This window comes from Apteryx rowi, unplaced genomic scaffold (assembly GCF_003343035.1).
Source record: "Apteryx rowi isolate R43461 unplaced genomic scaffold, aptRow1 scaffold_564, whole genome shotgun sequence".
Taxonomy (NCBI): domain Eukaryota; kingdom Metazoa; phylum Chordata; class Aves; order Apterygiformes; family Apterygidae; genus Apteryx; species Apteryx rowi.
Window position 1 is genome coordinate 545281 of NW_020450832.1, and position 22280 is coordinate 567560.

Sequence of the window (22280 nt, forward strand, 5' to 3'; positions counted from 1 at the left end):
CCGCGCCCCGCGCTGCCCCCCGGGTGCTCCGCGCTGCGGTGCGGGGCGGTGCGGAGCGGTGCGGCGCGGCGGCGAAGCTGCCAATTAGGCTGCGGAGCGCTGGGCGGACAATAGCTTTTCCCCGTTCGGCCGCTAATTATTCTCCCCGTCGCGCATCTGAAATGTTAATTCGCAGCGTCTGTCTCCTGAAGGCCACCCATAGTCTCCATGTTACAAGTGCTTTGCCCGCGTGTTTGGCGTGTTCTAGAAGCGAGAATAAATTAGGAGGCTTTTCTGTTCCTGCTCTGCGCCAGCCTTTTAGGCAAAATAACCTTTTCCCAGGATCAAAAGAGTTGTTGGATTCCTGGGGGATGTCTGAACAGATTCGGAGAGAATTCAGAGAGAGATGGGGTTTGGGTTTTTTTTTTTCTTTTCTTTTTGATGCCAGTCTATTAATAAGGTCCATTGCTAAGAAATACTTTAAGTATATCAGTGGTGTGATTAATAATTCACTCTTTTAGTTGATGAAACTTAGAGTCCATCTCCCCACAGCTCCTGTACTACTTCAGTAAAACTGGTTTAGAAAACATTTTGATTGATGATGTAAGTGCAAATTTATATATCTTTGTAACAGCATAAGTGCATTCCAACTAAAGAATGACACTGTAACAGAATCCCTATTTTCTATAATTATAATGAAACAAAATTATGTATAGAAAATTACTTTACACAGTGAGGTTTGTCCTAGAGAGAGGAAAAAAAAAAGAATTTCTAAGGAAGCATGGGTTTTCCTCTTCCCCAATAAGCATTAGTGCACAGGGATTTTAGATCCTGAAGACTGTGGTTTAACTGTGAGAGCAGTTAAACTTGATAGGCAGGAGCAGAGCAAAAGACAACAGTGACCGTTTTCTCTAGGAGGCGTTGCAATAAAGTGCCTTTTCCCAGGATATTCTTGCATTATTTCTGTTACTTATTTATGTTATCGTAACACCCAGAAACCCTAACTGAGACTGGAGATAAATTATGCTGGCAGGTATCCATAGCTTTGTGAGGGAAGAATTGCTTTAACTGGATCAAAATAAAAGAGCATGTCCCCTCTAAAAGTACAACAGCAGTATATGCAAATAAATCTGCATAGTCTCTGTCTTCTTGGCTCAGTCCTTGCAATTATAACAGCATTAAGCATTTACAATAACTCTGAAACATGCTTTTAGTCAGCTCTCCTTTTTCCTCTCCCTTTTCTGCTACTTGAAGAAAGCTCTCCCCTTGGGAAATCCTCATTGTATTGTGGAAACAGTGAAATTCTCTCTGGGTGGTGTTGGCTCTGCTAATACTGGGTCAGCAGCAGCGCAGAGTCCAGGGAGTTGGTTAACTTTGTCAGTCAGTAAAAGTCCCCCTGAAATTCCCAATTCATTGCTTGGAGCCAAGAATATAAGAACAAAGGTAATCTTCAGGGCTTTCAAGGGACCGGGGTTTTGAAGGCTTGATTGTAATTAGCATAATTAGTGTAGAATTTTATTTTTGCATGGATAGAACTGAAAGAAAAAAGCAAAATAATCCATTGATTTTAAAAATAAAATAAACACTGGTAAGAAAGGTCCCCTTTTCTAGTCTGGAATAGGCTGAAAAGCAAACATTCTTTTTTGGGCTTTGCTGAGAAATCACTTTTTCCATCTAAGGAATTTTTTTTAAGTGTTGCATTTCGATTGATTTATTAATGAGCTAAAGCCTAGGCATGAGGTGCCCCTTCTCTGTATGGATTATAAAAATCTGCCATTCAGCTTTTGAAATATTTTCCTTCCTTAAAACGAGGGTAAAATTTGCACCATTGAACAGCATATGCTCGGCTCTAAATGATTTGTTGTGTTTGGCTTCTCGGGAGCTATGTGTATTTTATTCATAAGCATCAAACTGCTAATTCTGCCCTTGCTACCTAACTATAACAAAAACTCATAGAGTAAAACCTTGCCTCAGTTTTACCTAAGTAGTCTACACCTGTCTGGAAGTCTAATCTGTTAAAAAAAGATTACTTGTCTTTTAAGTGAATGTATATGTATGTGTATATTGCATTCCAGACTTTGATTGGATAAAAGATTAAAACACACATTAATTCACTACAAACTTCTGATTTTTTTTTTCTTTCCCATTTACATTCAAAATAATTAACTCAAGAATTCTCAGTTTATTTGGTTTTCCTTTTAGTTTAATTTATAGCAGTTAGGGGGGACCCTTTGGAGGTGAGCATGGCTGTTTTTATAATGCCCCCTATTGCTGGCTGAAATCACTCCGCTTCCCTTCAGGCCGCGAGGACTCGGAGGAATGAGTTAGGAGGCAACAAAGCCTCCAGTGTAGCGAGGCTTCCCGCTCCGCCGCTTGCCTCCGTCGCGCTGGGGCAGGAAGGGAGCACCCAGCGCCGTGGCGGAGCGGGCTCGTCCTGCAGCGCAGGTTGCTCAGCCTCGCGGGTTGGCTTCCATACGAGAAGATTTGGGGTGATAAACCGGTGCCGTAAATAACCGCGGCGTGTTACCCCTGCCCATCTGAGCTGGGTAATTCGGCGCGTTCTGAAAAGGCAAAGTTAGGGTACCGCGAAAGCGGACGGCGGTATCCTCATAAAACACAACAAATTGTCTTGATCTTTATTTCTCAAGGACAAACCAATTACGCCTATCAAAAGGCAAAGCTGCATAATCGGGTTTCCCTGAGTCCCTCATTTCAACGTGTTAAAATGGGTTATTTGTCAGGCTGGTGTTCACGGGGTTGATGTTAATACAGAGCCCTGTCCGTGATCGTGAACTTATTGCTACGGTCCAAGGTCAGCAGGATGGATGGAAATGTTGCTGCTCTCCCTGCAGCGTGTGCCGATTAGGTGACCAACGTTTGTACGATCGGTAACCACAAACCTGGTCTAGGGCTTTTCCTGGGTAGGGGGGAGGGACAGATTCCAATGCTTCTAAGATATAAACAGCTTCTTCTCTGAATATTGTCAATAATATTAGCCATAAGAAGAATAACTAACAATGATGCATTGACTTTTGGAAGTGCTGTTGAATCTGCTTCCTGGTGTTGAGCATGAAAGGATACAATTATTTTTCATAACCTTTTATTTTCCCTTTACGGCAAGCTAAGCAAAGCAAGTTTGTCAGGAGCAGAGTGCTCCTAATTTGGTCTCCAGTGACCTCTGCAGCTGTGATTGGCAGTCTGTTGTCAGGAAGGAACTTGTGCCTGTAAGATAGAAATGAGCAGAACAAATGCCGTAGGACAGCTTCAGTTCCCTTGAGGACGCAGGCTAAAAAAGGTGAAAGAAGTGCAATTACAGGAGGTTTTCAGCACAGAAAGTTAATTAGCTACTAAATAGCATTTAGTGCAGTTCAACGTGGGGAAATTTATGTTTTGAAAGCAAACAGATCAATGGAAAGCCTGTGGAACAGGCTTTCGGAAAGTCCATGTTGACATTCATGTACTTTGTACTGTAACGTCCTATGCAGTTTTTCACAGATTCCCCTTTTAAACAGGAAGAATCGTTGGATTTGTTTCCACGTCTGTTTGCAGATGTATAGACATACTTCTATGTGAGTATGTTTTGACACTCAAGAAATTCTGGTTAGCCTTTCATCCAAATTGAGAGAGTATCTAAATCCCTTTTTTCCCTATTTGCAGAGGTCAGTGTAAATTGATTCTGCATGGGTTCTTTGAGGCAGAGGAAATTCAAATTCCAGATATTTTCAGCCAAAGGGTGAATTTAACACAATTCTTAACCTAGTTACTCTTCTGTGCTAATCAGATGCGAGTAGCTTGTGCGACTGTAGTGTTTCCCTATCAACTCGTGGTTCTGTGTGGACGCGCTCTTCTGGAAATGCCAACCATTCCTTGTGTGTCCTTCTAGTCCTTCTCTGCAGCATTATTTGGAACAGGCAGAAATATTCTGATAAAATACTTCATCTCAAATTACTAATCTGTTTTCGTTTGCACTTCTTTCATATGTAGCTGAAGTCAGCACGTTTCACAATTCATTGTGTATGCATCTCGTAAGGGACACGTGTTTTATGAGAACGATAGGTTTGGGTTCCAGCTGTCTGATAGTGCTTCCCGTTGTCCAGACAGTTACTACACTCAAATTTTAGGCATTTCAGGATAGCTTTGAACTTTTATCGATGGATTATTTATTTGCAGCTGTCATAGGCATTTTAGGCAGCTGATGGTGCCATGAGCTCTTTCACCTTGCTGGAAAGAAGAAGAACCTGGAAGGTCAGTGCCTGTGGGGAAGAGTGGAGAAATAGAGAAATGCTAGCCCTTGGGGAGGAAGAGGGGCATGTAATTCCCATTACACGGATGCTCATACGTTATGATGATACTTACTGTCTGTAAATGATGCTTCACAAGCCGTCACGCAGGAATAGATTGGGCTATGAGGAAAGCTGTTGTTACGGAAGGCGTGCTTTAGTGCAATGGTGATGGAGAGCCAACTGATGTGGGTTTGGCTCTTGCAAGAGACTATATGAGAATCAGGTGGCACACACTGACAGCTCAGGTGACTGCCGCATCGCTGCTGTAATCTTCAGCCCCTTTCCCTCTTATAATTACATTTGTCACATCATGTTATAAATGAGTTGTTGGATCTTTGTTGCTGAAATAGTCTTCCCATGCAATTGGTGCAGGTCTCTGCCCTGGTTCTATAACACAAATAATAATTGGGTTTTWTATCTCTTTATGCTGTAGGTGTCCAAATGCTTTGACTGAACAGTAAGTCGCCAAGTATGTGCAGTGTTAGTGCACATAGGAAGTCTCGCTGGTAGTGTGTGGCTGAAGTTCTCAGATTTGGAGCATGAGAAATCTGTAGTATTGTGGGAGGAGGGGGGAGTTGCCTTATATAAGTATTTTCTTTCTTAGGGGCTACAAAACTTCATGGAATGTAGATATAGTTGATTGCTATAATTGATTGCTGAGTGGAGAAAATACATCATCCGCTGACCTTGCTCACCAGCAAGAATGAGATGTATTTTGAGACAAAAGAGTAATGGGACTTAAGTAAGGAAAAAAGGCTTAAGTGGAATTATGAATATGTCCATGGGTTTCCTGCCTCAGGTTTTGTTAATCTCCCTTAATTTTTTTTTGCCCTCCCTTTTGTTCCCATGGAATATWGCACTGGGTTCTCTTTTTTTGCTAAAAAGTGTTGCATACTGGTGGGCGCTCTATTTTCCTTGGATCCCACAACCTAAAGTTTCTCTGGAATGTTCCTCCAGCTATTTTTCTTATGGTGCTTGATCTCTTTTCTTTTGCAGGACACTTTGGCATAAATCCCTCTTCTAACACATGTAATAATCTGACTTTGATAAACAGTAAATTGAAGAATTCCTTCCTTGTGTGTCTTTTGTGTACATAGTTAGAGAAATCCTCAAACCCCACAAAATTAACATTGATCATGCTTCCTGCCTGTCACTACTTCAGTACAGAATGATCTGAAGATTAAAACTATTTTAAAAAGTAATCCAGCAGTTTAGAATCATTTCAAGTGCTTTTGTCAACAAATATATACAGGAAAAGGTAATTTTAAACATGGTGAGCTTTTTTCTTGATTACCACAGTGACTGACTATGCAGAATATATAAAGTGATATTATCTGTGCATTTATACTGTGTAGGACCGTGTTTGTAGACCTCTGTAAAGGAGACGGTGTGTACAGATGTCTCTTTCAGATTTCATACTCGACATCAATAAAAACACTGGAATCTCCCTGGCTTGCACACTCCGAGACCCTGGGCTCGTACTTGCTAGCTTTTTGCTGTCCGGAAGGGGTAAATCCACTTGCGCGTTTTGCGTCAGATTGCTTCCGTGTCTGTTGGGTGCATGTACAAGCTTGTAACTAGTGGCTAAATGTGAATGTAAACGTTTATCTGGAAGAAACAGTTCCAGAAAACACGKTGTTGTCAGCACCTTTGTGACTGGGTTCTCCAGTGTCTAAGTTTATGGTGGCTAATTGTGTGTCTGAAGCAGATTTTGATTATATGGTATGAGTAAGTGCAGCTGGCAATATCATTCTGTACTTGGGAGGTACTCGGTTCCTCACTATCAAAGCAAGCACTAATAGTAAATATCGTTTCTTGGCAGTCACATGTTTGCCACTGATCTTTTGATATGATGCACTTGAACAACGGCACGTCGGCCTCTGTGACAAAGGAGCCACGTGACAATAATCCCCACAGTGAGCCAGTTTTCCATCTTTTTGTCTTACTGACCGGTTCATCTTTGCAAGAGTTTTAGAAAATTGGTTGACTCTGCTTAGTCTTTAAACTGGTTTGAGTCATCTGTTCCAGGAAAATCCGGTGTAACCAGCTGTGGCTGTTGCTGAGTGTTGCTTCATAAATACTAGCTGCTGATTGCAAGCAGTCCAGCACAAGCGTCTTGCAMCAGCACTCCTAGTACTTTTGCCTTAACGTGAGATATCAAGTGTTTTAGGCAAGTGTTACACTTTGCAGCTTTATCAGAAAATAACATTTGATTTTTCACAAAACCCAGTAMAATTTTTGTAGAAAAATTCACCAAGTGTAGGTGACGATATGTAGCTGCGCTTGTAAGATTGGAAGTACCCCAGTGTCTAACCTAGAAAAACTGCTATCATTCTTCGAATGAATTTGCCTGTGTCGTTGGAGACGTGATCCCTGCTCRCATGGCGATATTGCCGTGTCAGTTCTGAGACCTCCACCTCAGAATGGCTTGAATGTAATTTTTGCTTTGATGCTTTCTTTCGGAAAAAATGGAGCAGCAGAACTTCTTGAACAGAGTAGTGAAGCCTGCTCTTTTAGTAGAATGTATAACAGACTTCGTCTCATCTACATAATGCTGCAGAACTGGAGAAGGGGGTTTGGGGATTTGTTTCCCATGCGTGTGGGCGCTAAGGTTTTGAGTCATACATTTGAACCAGGCTGCTCGCAGGAGCTCGGTTAAAAATTTAACCCGCAACTAACTGGGATGTCCGGAGACCTGTCCATTGGAATGCAATGACCTGAACCATTGGGAGATGCTGCAAATAAGGCTCGTCCCTGTTGAAGAGGCACTGTAGCCAGGCTCGGAAAGCATACTGATGTGGTGTGCTGCAGATGCATGCTGAGTGTGTGATTTTCAGCGTTCAGTGCCTACATTGTTAGATAAGCGGATTAGAAAACATTGCATAAAGTGGCATTGCAGGGGGCTGTCTTTATACCTGCTACTTGCCTTGTTTTGCAAACCCTGATTTCACAGCGGAACCCATTCAGAGCTTGCGCTRAGATTGTTCACATGTATTGGCCTTTTTAAGAATCAAGGGGTCACAGTTTCAGATTCACTTAATTCTCAAAGCAGTGATATTTTCCTTTTGGGATCAGGGCTGGTTGCAGGCATATGGGTTTTTTTAATCTAAACCCAGATACTCTTAGAGATGAATATCTGGGGCACAGTTAGCTCCTAGCTTATTGGAAAACAGTTGGGTTCACTTTCTTTGTGGTGGGTTAAAGAGCTCATGTATACTTTCCCGCTCCTTAACTCTCCAAAGTTTCGAGTTTGCAAGCAGAAACCATTTGTCTGAAGTTTACACACATGAATCTAGGCTTGTCAGGCCCACTTGCAAAGGAATAATGAGAAACTCAAGTTCAGGGGAAATATCTTTGGATCTTTCTGGTTACAGAGGGAATTTGCCAAATGAGGTCCCTAGTCAATACTGCCGTTTGAATGCGTTCACTCATCCTGTCCCCGGCCAGGCCCTGAGCAGCTGAGCTGCATGCTGAAGAGGTTTGCTTGAGCTGTGGGGCAAGAAGTCTTTTCCTTCGGAAGTTATTCGCTAAGTGCTGCTGGAGCTGCTGAGTTAGCTGTCTGTGCTACTGCACTCATGTTTTTTTGAAAGGCCTTGGTTCTTCCATCCAAAGGGGTCATCAATCTCGGAGGCGTGATGGCTCGAAGGAGTCCTGCAGCTTCGGGCTCCGTGGCATGGGCTGGGAGGGCAGACGAGTGCCTGCTGTCCCCGCTCGCCAAACTGCTCCTTGTGCTTCGGTGGAGGAGCAGGGGTCAGGCCCTTCCTCAGTTCCCATTTGCAYGGGCCAGCTTTGAAATATCTCAAAAGTCTGTGTTTTTGGGGGATGGTTTTCACTCTCCCCAGTTCTGTTCACACTTTAAGAGCAGACCAAAAATCAGATAGTTTGCTGAGAAAGTACAGAGTTGATTTAGATAAAAATAATGTAATCTCATTTGGTCTCTTTGTTATTGACTCTTTAAAACTGCACTGAATYCTGATCTTGGAGCTCTGTCAAAGGATTTTTAGCTTTCGGCATGTGCGGTTACTGCAGATAACCGCAGTCTTTGGCTAATGTCTTGCCGGGTTTTGTTCCTCCGTGCTCTTGTCTGCAGGGACACGTGTGACAATCGCATGACCTGCTCGACCAGCTCTGCTTCTAGCCTGGACACCAGCGCCCAGTTCCAGGAGAATAAYGGGCAAACGCAGAACACCAGGTGGGATGAACAGCAGAAAGTATTTGCCCTAGAACAGGTCTGTGGTGTCTTTAGAGTGGACCTGGGACAGATGAGGTCCCTTCGCCTTTTCTTTAGGTAAGATATCAATTACTTTTGTTCTCTAGARTTTTTGATGTTTATCCCAGTGATATTTGTACATACCCTGAATCAGTGTGAACTGGGCCCTGTGGAGACAGATGGCTTCCGCAGTTCTGTTTGGACGTCATTCCCTGATGGTTGTCTCCAGGAATGCAAGTGTGAGCCTTCTCAAGGAGAGCCTCTGAATTACAGTTTTGAGGTCTAAAGGAACTTTTTTCCCTAGTAAGGTGAAGGTGCTGATATTGGTCTTAGCTGTCTTGCAAAAAATATTTAAAATAACATGGGGGTGTGGAAAACATCTCTTTATCTACACTACCTTCTCCATTGCCTGCCCCTCACCAGGCTTCTCTAGGGTCTTACTGCTCTTAATCTCTTAAATTAACTTTCAATTTATTAGAAAAGATATTAAAACCACTTTTTACTCTCAGTTTTTACTCTTWCTCCCTACTTCTTTAGAGAATGCTGTGTGCAACCAAGTCCACGCATCCCTAGGAGCTGACTTTGTGTACTGCGTCACTGTTTCTGGGATAGATTTCTTGCTCCTTTTGTTCTCCAGGGAAGACAGTATTTAATTCCTTCACATCGTGGAAGGGGAAAGGAGTGCTGTTACCATGCATGAGTGAAGCTTCTTGAGGGAAACAAACTCAGAAGGATCCTGTGGTCATTATGGCCRTGTCCTGAGCTATAAAATTATTTCCGCTCCCTGTTTTAAGGGACAACTTAGTGCTACACTTTTTTTATAATTTGCTTTCCTTTCTCATCTAATGTACCCCCTTCCTGCTGTGCCTCTAGTTGCCCGGGGCAATAAATTTGGGTTGATCTCCCCCCTTGATTTGTCCTGCAGCGATGAGGCGTGCACCTGTGGACAGCTGGTTGTTGCAAGCAGGGAGAGTCAATACAAGATCTTCCATTTTCACCATGGTGGCCTGGATAAACTGTCTGAGGTGTTTCAGCAATGGAAGTACTGCACGGAGACCCATCTCAAAGACCAGGTACCCGAGCAAGGTTCATGAGGTGAAGACAGATTTTTTTCAGTACATGTGTCGCGTTTATGCTTTTAGCCAGGGCGGTGTGTTGGAGAAATAAAGTTAGGAGTTCATGTCACCAAGTCAGGCAGAAAGCTACAACGTGTTGGATGCTGTTTAGGATACAACTGCAAGTCAGGTGCGAGATCTCTGTTGTACTTGCTTATCCTCGTGCATTCCTGTTCTCCTTGTGGAATATGGGGGGAGATAATCCAGAAAACTTGCTTAGGTAGTTATTTTGCTGGATATGGTAACCAGACAGGTCAGCACTATGCTTTAGGCGTGTAAGGTGCCTGGGAAATCTACAGTGCTAGGTCTGAAATTCTGTCGGAGTCTTTCATCCATTTTGTGAAGCATAGCACACTGCATTTGAAAATGTTTTGACAAGGCATCTTGCCATATTTTGTTCAATCTACATACAAATGTGATAAGAGCTCTTTAATTATCTGTTTAAGATACTGTATGTGCTTATTAGAAACAGTGATTTTTAAATTTCCATCCTTCCCACAGAGCCCCCTGCTGCTTTTCTTATTATGGTCGCATGGGCTCACTTTTTGCATTGAACAACCTTTGATTTTTAAATTAAATGTCAGCTGCAGTCTTGCACTGGGATCATGAGTGCCCTTAGAGAGCCTGGCAGTGCAGTTCCCTGCTTGCCTAACAGCAATCCCTTTGTATATGGCCAATCATATGTAATTTATTGCAGGCATTCCTGGCAGGGTGAAGTTTTGCTGTAAGCAGCATTAATTCAGTTTCAGGTCAGGGATAAGATTGGGGGAGGAATGGAAATAATTTTTCCAAGATGAAGCTGTTCTGTGTGTACTCAGATTTTTAATTATTCTAATCGCTCTTGCTATTGTAATGGTTATAATTCAAAAAAAAAAAAAAGACCTTCCCAAGTACTGTGCCTTGGTGCTTAATCCTAAGAGAACCATGCAAGAAGATTTTCCTGCTCTGAATACTGCTAGTTTTGAACTCTGCCGCTATCTCGGGCTGCTGCCTCCAGTTTTGTTTTTGTTTTTTTGTTTTCCTCCATTCAGCAGCTTACGGATGAGAAGACATGTATGCAGTTCTCTATCCGTCGTCCCAAGTTGCCATCCTCAGAGACCCATCCAGAGGAGAACACGTATAAGCGTCTCGATGTGTCTGCCTGGCTCAATCACTTGAATGAATCTGGACAGGTGGAAGAAGAGTACAAGCTACAGAAGGTGAGAGGGGTGGCTGCTGCTCTTCCGATCTGTTCCCTCTTGCCACAGAGTGCAAGTCCCCAGGTGGAAGTTGGGATCGTTTGCTTTCRTGCTGGGGCAGGCACTGGGTGTTTGAGAGTATAAAGACTTGCTTATAGTGCTTGGCTGGAGGTCTCGCTGGGACTGCAGATGAGTCCGCTGCGGACAGAATAATGGAACAGCACCTTTCTGACGGGGGAGAGYGAGCCGTCCTGCTTCTGCTGCCCTTTGGAAGTAGTAGACCAAAGTGTCCAGTGCTAGATGTGTTTGCAAAATGCAGTATGAACAAATCAAAGAAAGGAAAATTGAGATTACTGTATGGAAATAATTCAGGAATTGCAGGGGAGCACTGCGTCCAAGTCCTGAGAGAGAAGTTTGCAGTGAAATGCAGTGTCTCCAAGAATTGGGGATTAAGCCGTGACATGAGAACGACACGTTAATCATAGAGCCTCTCCAGGGGGGGTTATTGACATTGAAATGAGCCCGATTTGTGTCTCGTCTGGGAATAGAAGGCCAGCACTTTCCCTCTAAACATGTGCAAATTGCAGGAGCTTGAATCAAGGCGTCACTTGTCAGGAAAGAACTGCAAAGCCACCAAAGCACAGTAGCAGGCAGTTTCTTGTTGCTGTGTTTGGGAATGTTAAATCTGTACCAGTCATAACTTTTGCTCCTTCTTCCAGGCCATTTTCTTTGGTGGGAYTGATATTTCCATCCGTGGGGAAGTGTGGCCCTTTTTGCTGCACTACTACAGCTATGAGTCCACCTCTGAAGAGAGGGAGGCACTGAGGATACAGAAGAGGAAAGAATACTTTGAGATCCAGGAGAAAAGGTAACAGACCAGCTTCATCCTCTGCTGCTCATCTCTCCTTAGGCCTTAAATGACTTTAATACCGCTGCTGAATTACAGAGTCTCTGCCTCCTCCTTTTCAGGAGAAGTTGATAGAGTATGGAAGTGCAAGGGATGGAAAAGGAGGTGTTATCAGGCATAGCTGACTTTGAGGATCTGGAGCTAATACTGTATAACTCAAATGTTATGTTACTTGGGTTCTTGAAACAGGCTTGCCTGTACCACATAAGAAGGCTTACCTCACGGGCAAGACTAGCAGCTTAACATGTTTGGTTTAGCACATTGAAGATGAAAAGGAGATCTTATACATCTTTATAAATATATTTGGATGTAAAAATAGGGAAGAAAAAGGGAGGTTTAATTCAAGGAAATGATTGCTGCAGAACTGTGAGTTTTAAACTAGTTGTGGGTAGATTTAAGCTGAGGAAAGATATTATTATTAATTAGGAGATATTCTAAACACTGAGTGCTGAGTTCTGGAGTGCCACCCACAAGGACCAGTGTGGAGCAGAGGGTCTGGCTGCTCCTGAAGTGGAGCCTGACCAGTTTATCACAGGAAACACATCATATCATCCCACTTATAATCAAGGAGGTTCCTTCTAGTAATCCATTTGGGTAGAAAGTCTGCTGTTCTAGACAGACCTGCTTGTTTGGTGTTCTGGTGATGAGAGAAATCTGTGCAGAAAGATTAGTTTCTCTCTCGGATCTAAAGCTGAAATAAGGCTGTTTGTTCTTTGTGGCAATCGTATTCGCATTGTGGCAACATATTCACGTTGCTGCTCTATTTTCAGACTTTCAATGACTCCAGATGAACAGAAGGATTTCTGGCGTAAAGTACAGTTCACAGTAGATAAAGACGTCGTGAGGACTGACCGCAGCAACCAGTTCTTTCGTGGGGAGGGCAATCCAAATGTGGAAACTATGAGGTAACGTGTCTGATTCTAGTCTCCCAAACAAAGTTTTCTACTGAATATACAGAAAACTCAGAAAGCCCCTCTGGCCCAGGGAGTGTGGTGCCTAGGTCCCTGCCTTAGGAATGCTGCAGAAGATCATGCAGATGGTGGTCGGTACCAAATGATGCAGAAACGAGCACTTTGCGCCCTGTGCTTTTGCTGCTTCTTTAGCCATTTGCTTCTTGATATAATAMCCTTGCTCCCATCACCTAGCTTCCCTGTATGTGTAAGCATATAAGAAGTGTGAGCCTCCTGCAGCTGTGGGAGAGTAATGGGTGCTGTAGCAGGGCCGTGGACACTTGCTTGGGTCTGTGGTTCTCCCTGACGGGGTGGAGGACCAGCATTGCAGAGCCTGCTTCATGGATGTGTGACCTTGAAAATGCTGCACTGGGGCACTGGAGTATGCCTAGGAAATAGTTGGATTTTGTCTAACAATGTGGCTTGGAGCCTCAGGATTTGATGAGTAAGCATCATTTCCTCTTTCTCCTGGGTCCTTCTGTTTTCTGTCACCTTAGCCTTTTAAATTCTTATTTTCTTTTTATATTTTGGTGTCTGTGTATGCAAAATTTTCTCCTGGAGTTTATCTCGCTGGACTGATGTTTGCAGTAGGGATTATCCATTTGTGTGAAAGCACCTTAAAACAGGATGGTGTGCCTTCATAGCTGAGATGAACCATGTTGCTTGTTCCTACTGCACTGCTCCCAGTGGGCTGGCCCACAGTTTGGAAAACAGGAGCCTAAGGAGTTCTGCTCAAATCCATTGTATTAGACTGCTCTACGCTATTCAGAATTCTTGTCATTCATCCAGGAGCCTCTCTGGACCGATGCAAAATGTTGTAATCCTAGGTCTGTGCTTTGGCCATACTGCCAGAATATGGGAGATTCCAGTTCCATATACTGTTAGCGTGTCTCTATTATGCTTCTAGATAGAATTAGGGAAAGCAGTTCTGTGGGATGCAACAGGCTCTACAGGTGCTCAAAAGATCTCATGTGTCTGTGGTATAAATCCCATGCCTCTGTGGTTKTAATTGCATGTTAATCTTTTAGATGGCAGGAGTGATCTATTACTCTTCTGCACTTTGTCTAACCCAGCCTGTGTGGTGGGAGTAGGAGGTAGAATGGGAAGAGTACTGAGCTCAGCTGTGATGTGCCCTCTCTGCATCTCACCTCTCCACTTGAATGTCTTCTCTAGGAGGATCTTGCTGAACTATGCAGTATTTAACCCAACAACTGGATACTCCCAAGGGATGTCTGACCTGGTTGCCCCAATCCTGGCGGAGGTCCTAGATGAGTCAGATACTTTCTGGTGCTTTGTGGGATTGATGCAGAATACGATCTTCATCAGCTCACCCCGGGATGAGGATATGGAGAAACAGCTGGTGAGGCTGAGCGCAGAGCTCAGTTTTGTCGTGTCTTTAACTTCTCTTCTCCCTGGGCAAATTAGAAGAATGCCATGAAGCAGTTACCTAGGCTGTTGCTGTGAGTTCCAGCATACAGAATCACATCCCAAAGTCATAAAATCTGTGATGGATAAAATGAATCCTAGGTGACTGGGGCACTCTAGAGGCAGTTATAGCCAGTAAGTTGTCAGATTAAAGTTACTTTGGCCACACTGAAGGATGCTGATGCAAGGAATCTTTTATGATCAGATGTATTTAGGATGTTGGTTGCTTATTCTTTGCACTTCTTTCAGACAACGAAGACTCATTGGTTGGTTTCTTTTCCTGATTCTGGGACATTTAATGTGAATGGGGCAGAGGAGGTGTTTGAGCTGCAGCACTCTTTCTGTGGGCTTTTTTGAAGGTCTTAACATTAATAGAGTTTTTTTATGATGTCCAAATGAAAAGCTTTATATACCTGACAGAGTTTCTTAAAATAACATGATCTTTTTAAAAATAGGAGCATTTCAGATTGCAACATTAATGTCCGTTCTTTTCTAACTAAGATCCTGGAAAATCCATTCTAAACACAAACAATCCTGTCCTGGTCATGATGCCACTGATTTGAAGTGGTGAATTTGTGGCGGAGACCTTATGGGATGTTGCTGGTGATGTGCAGTTTGCTAATGTACAGATTTATGCACTGAAGTGTACCTTTATGGTCAGACTTTCCAAAATCACGTCCATATTTCTCAGCGTCTAGTGAAATGAAATATTGCCAGAGATAGGTTTTAAGGCTATAGCTCTATGCTGCCTTCCTCAGCCTGAATCTGCTCTCTTCTTTCTTTTCACAACGTAGCTGTCGTGGGATTTGCTTTTCGCTCTCCCTCCTTCCCTGTGAAACAGCCACGGTGGCCTATGAGCTCTGCCTGTTAATGATAGACCCAAGTGTGCTCCTGGCTGTGCTCTGTTAAACAGGCTGTGAGTAGGCTGAAATGTAAAGCGGGAGCTTTTTGTGAGAGAGACCTGCGGCCTGTTACGCTGGAGCCACAGCGGGCACGCCGTGCGAGGGGCTCCCTGGGATGGAGAGTGTGGTGGGTGATGGCAGCRCGAGTCCTTGTGCACAAGGCAGTGGCTCAGCTGAGAGCATCTTTTCCAGATGTACCTGCGAGAGCTGCTACGGCTCATGCACCCACGCTTCTACCAGCACCTGCTTTCCTTGGGAGAGGATGGCCTGCAGATGCTTTTCTGTCACCGTTGGATCCTCCTCTGTTTTAAACGTGAATTTCCAGATGCTGAGGCTTTGCGCATGTGGGAAGCATGCTGGGCTCACTATCAGGTTAGACAGCTGGAGACAACTCACACTGGGCAACAGTGTGCCCTTTGCTGAATCCTCACCATCGCAGCAAGCGTGGCAGGATTTCCTTAAAGGATGTTAGCAGCAATGTATCCAGAATAAGTTTCATTGCAGGTATTCCCTTTCCCACAGTACTTTCTTAGCTGAGACTGTGACAGCATGGTTTACTGTCAGCGGTGTTCTGGTTTGATTTGCTGCAGCTTACCTTGAAGGAAACTAAAACTGATACAAATTGCACCTTGAGTTGCCTCCTTACAGAATTCTGGAGCTCATAGACCGATCAGCTCAAAAGTACCAAATTCCCCAAGTATTCTGAGCATTTGCAGAACCTGGCTTTCTGGTCTCCTGCACGGGTAGCGATAGGGCTGGGTGACAAGGAGCGGATTCTGCCTATGAAAGGGCTCCTTTCTCTCCTACTTTGGTGAGCACAACAGCACTGACACCTGAAAAGTCTTGTTCAGCAGCTGTCATTACTTGTGGGCATTTTCCTGCAGAATCGTCCCTGTGAGATGTCTAGGGGAGATTTGGAGCAGGCATGTTAATGATTGAAAGTATTACAGCAGGTATGTAACTATCAAAGAGGTTTATCTATGGAGCAGGAAGATGGAGGCCTATTTCGCCTATCTGGGGATGTCTGGGCTTCAAAAAGAGGCTTTTCAGAAAGTGCTGAACATTCACTTCTGAAGTTCAGACTTCTCTTAAACAGCTGGAAAATGTCTTCCCAAAATCACTAGTCAGCTTTGAAACCTGTGGTCCGAACCTTGCTCCCGTGCTTTAAAGGCAACAGACTTTGACTCAGCTGTTATTCAGAATTCACCAGTAATTCACTTTCTGAATGTGACTAGGCAAAGCTGGAAAGAGATATTACTCACTTAGAGCAAAATCTCTGCTAAGGACATGTGTGGAGGGTGGGGAGGTTAAGTCAGACCTCTGTGTCCACCTGCTGTAATCCAGCCCGTCTTCTCATTGCAGACTGACTATTTCCACCTCTTTATCTGTGTGGCCATAGTGGTGATTTATGGGGATGATGTCATTGAACAACAGCTGGCCACTGACCAGATGCTGCTGCATTTCGGCAACCTGGCTATGCACATGAATGGAGAACTTGTACTCAGGAAGGTAAATGCCTGTGTGTGGATGAGGGCCAAGTCTCTGGTCCAAGAGATGAGTCAGACCCTTGAGAAAATTAAGAGACCGATGCTAAATCTTCCCCATCTCCTGTATCCCCCTGCTTGTCTGGAGCCTGGAAGAACAGGGTGCTGGCGTTTGCCTGGAACCAGTTCTGCAGAAGGAAGAGGTAGTTGTAGAGGACTTAGAAGGTAACAGTGTGGCTGGGATAACAGAACTTGCACATGCTTAGGGGAAAGGGCGGACAGAGCTTTTCCTCCTCATGTCATGGTCCCCAATCCATCCCCRTCTGGGAGTGACTGCAGGCCACGTGATGTGATGCATGCAGCAGTTCCCCTGGCCTGTTCCCGCTGACAGCACCGCCTCTCCTACCCGCTCCTCTCAGCGGCAGCTTGCTCAGAGATGCTGAGGGCCGAGCGTGCGGCAGAGCCGTGCAGCGGGGCTCCCCCTCCGCCTGGCAGCCTGAAACGCGCTGGCAAGCAGCGGCGATGAGGCTGTTGCTGCGCTGCCCGGGCTGCCGCAGCTCTGTGGCTAATAAAAGCGTTGTGATGTTGAGATGCAGGAACTTAGCGCTAAGAACAACCGTCTCTAATTTTGTCTGCTGGCAGCGTCTCCACTTGAACCTTCGGTTCGGGGTTCAGGAGGGATGCTCCTCTGCTGAAGTTTTGACTCTTCTAATGGAGCTAAACCGGAGTATAGGACAGGAGGACATCTGGCCACCCCTGCTCCCCAAATTCGTCCTCTGGCGATAAGTGAACGACTTTGTCTCTGTCTCCCCTCTAGGCAAGAAGTCTGCTCTATCAGTTCCACCTGTTACCTTGCATCCCCTGCAGCCTGCATGACCTGTGCAAGCTGTGTGGGACAGGAATGTGGGACAGCGGCTTCATCCCCGCTGTAGAGTGCTCTGGCCATCACCCGGAGTCTGAGAGCTGCCCGTATGGGGGACTGGCGGAAGTGTCTTCTCCTAAACCAGGAAGTGAAGGCAAGAGAGGCTTGAAAACACGGGACGTCTTTGCTTTCCGAAAATAGCTGCAGAGGAACAGGGCGTAGCAGCAGCAGAAGGAAGGGCAGGAAGGATATGTATAGGAGAAAAGCGTTAAAGACAAAAATGGCGGAATAGCTTGTCAAGACTCCTGAGAAGACTGAAAGGTGGAGAATGGAAGAGGAATGAAATCTCTTTACAGGGGGAAGCAAATTCCATTCCACTAAGTAGTGGAACCTGAGTGAAATGTATCAAACCAGGAACAGTTTTTGCACGTTTTTTGATTTGATTTGGTTAGAAATATGAAGCATTTCTAGATCTTAACAAGGACCTGTTATTCTGCCTCTTGGACTGGACTGGTTAGCAACCAAAACTGTGTTACTCGCTGATGAGAAATGAGAATGCTCAAGAGAGCCAAGTACAGCTGGCAGCACTTGTGGGTCAAGTGGAGAGAGCAAAGCTGTGGCAAGACCTCTCTGTGATGTCCCTTCATCCAGAGCATACTGCACACGCGCGCTCTCTGCTTCAACCAAAACATGCAGCTTAGTGGCTTCTCTCTAAAGCCATGATGATCATTTTGATTATATCTGCCAAAAATAAAACTGCAAACTATTGGGATTGCAGGGAGGGTATGTCATTTGTTGGCGAGGTAGAACTGGTCACCTAAAGGTCTGTCTCTCACCTTTTCTTTTTTTATACAGTATACTTGCTGGCATGATTTTTTCCCATTTGTACAGAAAGTGTGCAGCCACGGGTCTTCAAGCACTGCTTTTCTGTATTCAGGGTATTTCACAGACATGTTTCAAAGTTTACTTCTCCATTATATTGCAGCAAAGCTGCTTCTTTATGCTGACGACTGCAGACTTTAGACACTTGTTTATAGAAGTCTGTTGTTTCCAGTATGTTTCCCAATGTGTTTCCCTTGGCTCTCATCAACTACTGGTTATTTTCTGTCCTTATCTGTCTTCACCATAGGCTGCAGCATCTACACTCCAACTGTGCTTTGGATGCTTCAGCTGGTACCAGTGATGTGCCCTCTTACCCTTCCCGAGATGGAAATGAAGCTTCATTTGTTGCAGTCTTTTTTGCTGAGCTCTGTCTTTGACAATAGTTTCCCTTGCATTATTTTTGAGGACAGCAAGTTTCTCCTGTTACCTTCTATAACATATGCCAACTAGAAGTGGAGCTGGGACCTGAGCACAGTTGTGTTGCCAAATACGGAATGTCCTAACCAAATTCAGTGGCATCCAAAGGTGTGTCCTGAGCCAAAGTTTGTGCCAAATAGAGCCTGGAGAATAGCTCCTTTGTAAGAATGAAAAAGGAGATGAGGTGAAAGTGGATTGCACTGCCTTTGCTGCTTCCTTCTGCATGGTGTATGAAATCTTGGTGTCTTTTTACTGTTGTCTTGCTCCCTCTCACGTAAACCACACCACTTCTTTTATACAACTGTGTCTTGGTCTGGCAAGGTGGGAAGTCCATGCTAACTTTTCAGCTTTGTCTGTTAGGCATGTTTGCTTTATTATTAGCATGTGTGGAAAACCCTGTATCCTCGTGCTGACTGCTGCAGCAGGTGCCTCCATCTGACAAGCAGATTTTTCTAAAAGCCTTGCTGCAAGGTCTTATCCTTAGCCCATTTGCAGCTGCAGTCCTGGAGCATGTGTGCTGTGTACCCATTGGGAAGTGGGGCTGGCATTTGGGATGTCTTATGTGAAACCACCAGGTGCCAAATGTGCATGCCACTTCTGTAAGGGGAAGAAGACTTGACCTTCTGCAGGCACCATGCCAACGAGTGCTCTTATGTGGCAGAAGAACAGTTTGGCTCCTGACTTGTATGAAGTCTCTCCCTTTAATTTGAAGGATGAAAACCTTCTCCTTGATGAGAGCAACTGTGAAACCTGTCACCGTAGTGCACCCCTCTGAAATAGCCCAGCTTGTGAGAGTTAACTGGGCTCTAATGCTGCAGTTGTGTGCTGAGACTGTATGAGGTGACACCTCATATAAAGGCCGGTGGCTGCTTTGCTGTGAAGCAGGGAGTTCTTTGAGATTTATGACATTTCAGTGAATAATAAAAGTTTGTGTGAGGCTTTTGCGTGGTACGTTGCTGTACAGGCTGGACACTGTACCTTATAGTCAGGGCTACAGAACTGGACTTGGCTGGACACCACCCCACGGCCTGAGCTAGTTCTTTTGCAGTTGTATGAAAAAAGAGACTTGTTGGGTGTTGGGTCCGTGTTGTTCTCACCGGGCTCCACTGGGCAGAGCAGCAGGCCCAGGGTTTCAGCCGGGGGATGCCTGGAAACTCTCGGTGTATTCCTGTCGGTGCAAGCTCCAAGTGGCAGTGGCTGAATTAGCTTCAGAAAAATGGCATGTTAGAAAACGCCAGAACCATCTGCCTGCAGACCGACGCGGTAGCCCCCACGGGCAGGCCCCAGCTCCCCACGGAGGCAATGGCAACCGGGCACCACCTGCCGACACCTGCGTCCTCGTGCGCGACGGGGATCGCCGCAAGACCTTTGCACCACCCGTGGGTTGTTTGTCAGCGTTGAGCCGGCGCTGCCGCCTCGCCGGGTGCTCCGCGGGCGTGTGGGCAGCTCTTCCAGGCACTGCGCGCTCAGCACAACCCAGGCCAACGCGGCGGTCGCTCACGTGCTGCGGTGAGTTAGGAGGAACCGGCAAACACACCTACCCGAAGATCCCCAGCTGGTTCTGCTGCAACGATCGTTCCCAGCCAATAGAAGACAATGGGAGGAGATGAAGTAGATAATTTTTAGCATTATTTTTCCACTGTTAAAATGCCATTCAGCAATGTGGAAATCACTCAGGATTTGTTTAGTTAAAGACTCTGCACCGGAATTCTCCAGCATGGGAAAAAGCTGGCTTTTTCTCGTAGAAGCAATGCTCGGCTGTGTGGGAGTCTACCTGCAGAACCAGTGCCTACCCCTCCGGCCAGCTCTCCTGTGCCGGATGTCACCTGCGGGTCCCGCTGCCAGAGTGGATTGCAGGTGTCTTTCTACTCCAGTGTCCTGTTGTTCACTACTGACAGCTTCTTGAGCTTCTTTAATACGCTGGATTCCACTTTAYGATAGTCAGAGTAATAGAGAGACAGAGCTAATAACCTGGGCTGCTTCCTGTTTGCCAGGAAACGGTCTTGTCCTGAATAACTTGGTTCCAGYGTCAGGCTGCTCATTAACTCTTGATACCATTATTAAATTCTCAGTGGGCATCCACAAACTTCTGGGCTTATTTAAATCCTGTATCAAAGGGAAATGTTGAGCCGCTGGAGCAGACCAGGCGCCYGTGTCTCGGGCAGTCTGGCGGGGGGAGCCTGGGGCAGCTGGCCAGCTGGCCTAGTGCTCTGTCCGTTGGGGAGAGCTGGACACTTGCATCTCACCTGAGCATCCGTTACCATGTAAAGGCAGATGTCTTCCCCCAACAGCACCTGGGGGTTTAYCTGTACTCTGTGTTCCTAGCACTGCTCGTGCCTCCAGCATGAAATTTCGCAAAGTTCAATACAATCTGAGGAGCCTCTATCACTGCTAAATTAGGAGAATAATAACAAGAGAGCAGCAAGAACGAGCGGCAGGAGACAAGTGGCTTATGTGAAGGATGGGGTGAGCGGATTTGCCAGCGCTTCGTGTTCCCCTCTGGCCACATCACTCGTCAGCGGTGCAAGGGAAGAAACTCTCCCAACTCAGGTAAGACTGGCGCTGTGCGTCTGCTCCCACGGACGGTCGAGTCCTGGCTGCTCGTCAGGGAGCTGAGGGATCTCTGCAGCAGCTGCTGGATGGGGTGGTGGTGGTTGAGTGAGTGATATGGAAGAGTCTTGTGTCGTGAATCATGCTGGTGTTAGGGAAACCTTCAGGTTTTAGTTGGGTGTGGAAGAAGGTAACCTGTTTTGGGATACAGCATGGTCACGTGCCTGTTTTCAGTAGCAGTCACTATTCCTCTTCCTTTTGCTAGCAGTTGTTTTGGGGGTAGGGGAGAGGCTCTTGAAGCCAGGAAAGCTGCTTTCGCCAAGGCTGCCCCAGAGCTGTGCCATGCTTGTGCTGTCTGTATGCTAAAGATGGGAGAGTTACAGGTAAAGGCTATGTGGTAGAAATTATTTATGTTACAGAAATGGTAGCAGCCCATTCCCGAATTGGTGGGAGGGACTCCTAGCATCAGCCAAGCATGAGATCTAGCCTTGCCTACTGGAAATCTCCCCCGTTGAGGGGCTGGTGTGGGACCAGGAGTGACTGGCAGCTGAGCTAGAAGGAGCTGGGGCCTCGGGTGGGAGGTGCAGGATGGTGCATGGGAGCATGGAGCAGGTCTGGGGGCCTCGGGCAGCAGCTGCGGTGGGGTCAGGAGCAAACCTTGAGATTATTCTGTAGTGAAAGAGAAGCCACAAGTCAAGTGCAGGACAGGGGATCAGTCTTCTGAGGTCCATCTGACCTGCGCCCAAGATGCCCTTTTCCTTTACGACACTCTTTGCTACCTGGGGGAAAAAAAAAAAAAAGACAAATTTCTGGTCCTTGCAAAGTAGTAAGGTGAATCTTAGAAACAATGACCCTCATGTGGCTTCTCTCCTGAATCGTTTCCCTGTTCATTGAATTAGCTGCAGCTGAACAGCCAAAAATAGACCCTTGCAAAGGTAAATAGTCAGCATAAGCCTCTTTAGACTCAGCCTTGAGCTGACATATCCTTCTGCCTCTTGGTGCTGGGGGGGAAGCGGAGTGTTGTGAACAGGAAAAAAGAAAATTGAGTCCTCTGCTCCTGACGGCAGTAACATTATGCTCTGTAATCCCAGCGGGGAACCTGATCTCCCCGCATCTGGAAAGCTAGGGAGACCGGT

The 22280-nt window shown here is 45.6% G+C and overlaps 1 protein-coding gene across 8 annotated transcripts in view; it reads left to right on the plus strand.

Moving 5' to 3' along the window:
* TBC1D16 (TBC1 domain family member 16) overlaps nucleotides 1-22280 on the plus strand; it is a 47133-nt gene that overhangs the window by 15127 nt on the left and 9726 nt on the right. For all 8 annotated transcript variants that reach the window (XM_026081989.1, XM_026081988.1, XM_026081993.1 and 5 more), the window contains 9 exons: nucleotides 8353-8550; nucleotides 9398-9545; nucleotides 10619-10786; nucleotides 11485-11633; nucleotides 12443-12577; nucleotides 13796-13982; nucleotides 15142-15321; nucleotides 16312-16458; nucleotides 17251-21144. In XM_026081989.1, the coding sequence (XP_025937774.1) occupies nucleotides 8353-8550; nucleotides 9398-9545; nucleotides 10619-10786; nucleotides 11485-11633; nucleotides 12443-12577; nucleotides 13796-13982; nucleotides 15142-15321; nucleotides 16312-16458; nucleotides 17251-17496 (1558 nt within the window). In that variant the 3' untranslated portion in view covers nucleotides 17497-21144. The remainder of the gene's footprint in view (nucleotides 1-8352; nucleotides 8551-9397; nucleotides 9546-10618; nucleotides 10787-11484; nucleotides 11634-12442; nucleotides 12578-13795; nucleotides 13983-15141; nucleotides 15322-16311; nucleotides 16459-17250; nucleotides 21145-22280) is intronic.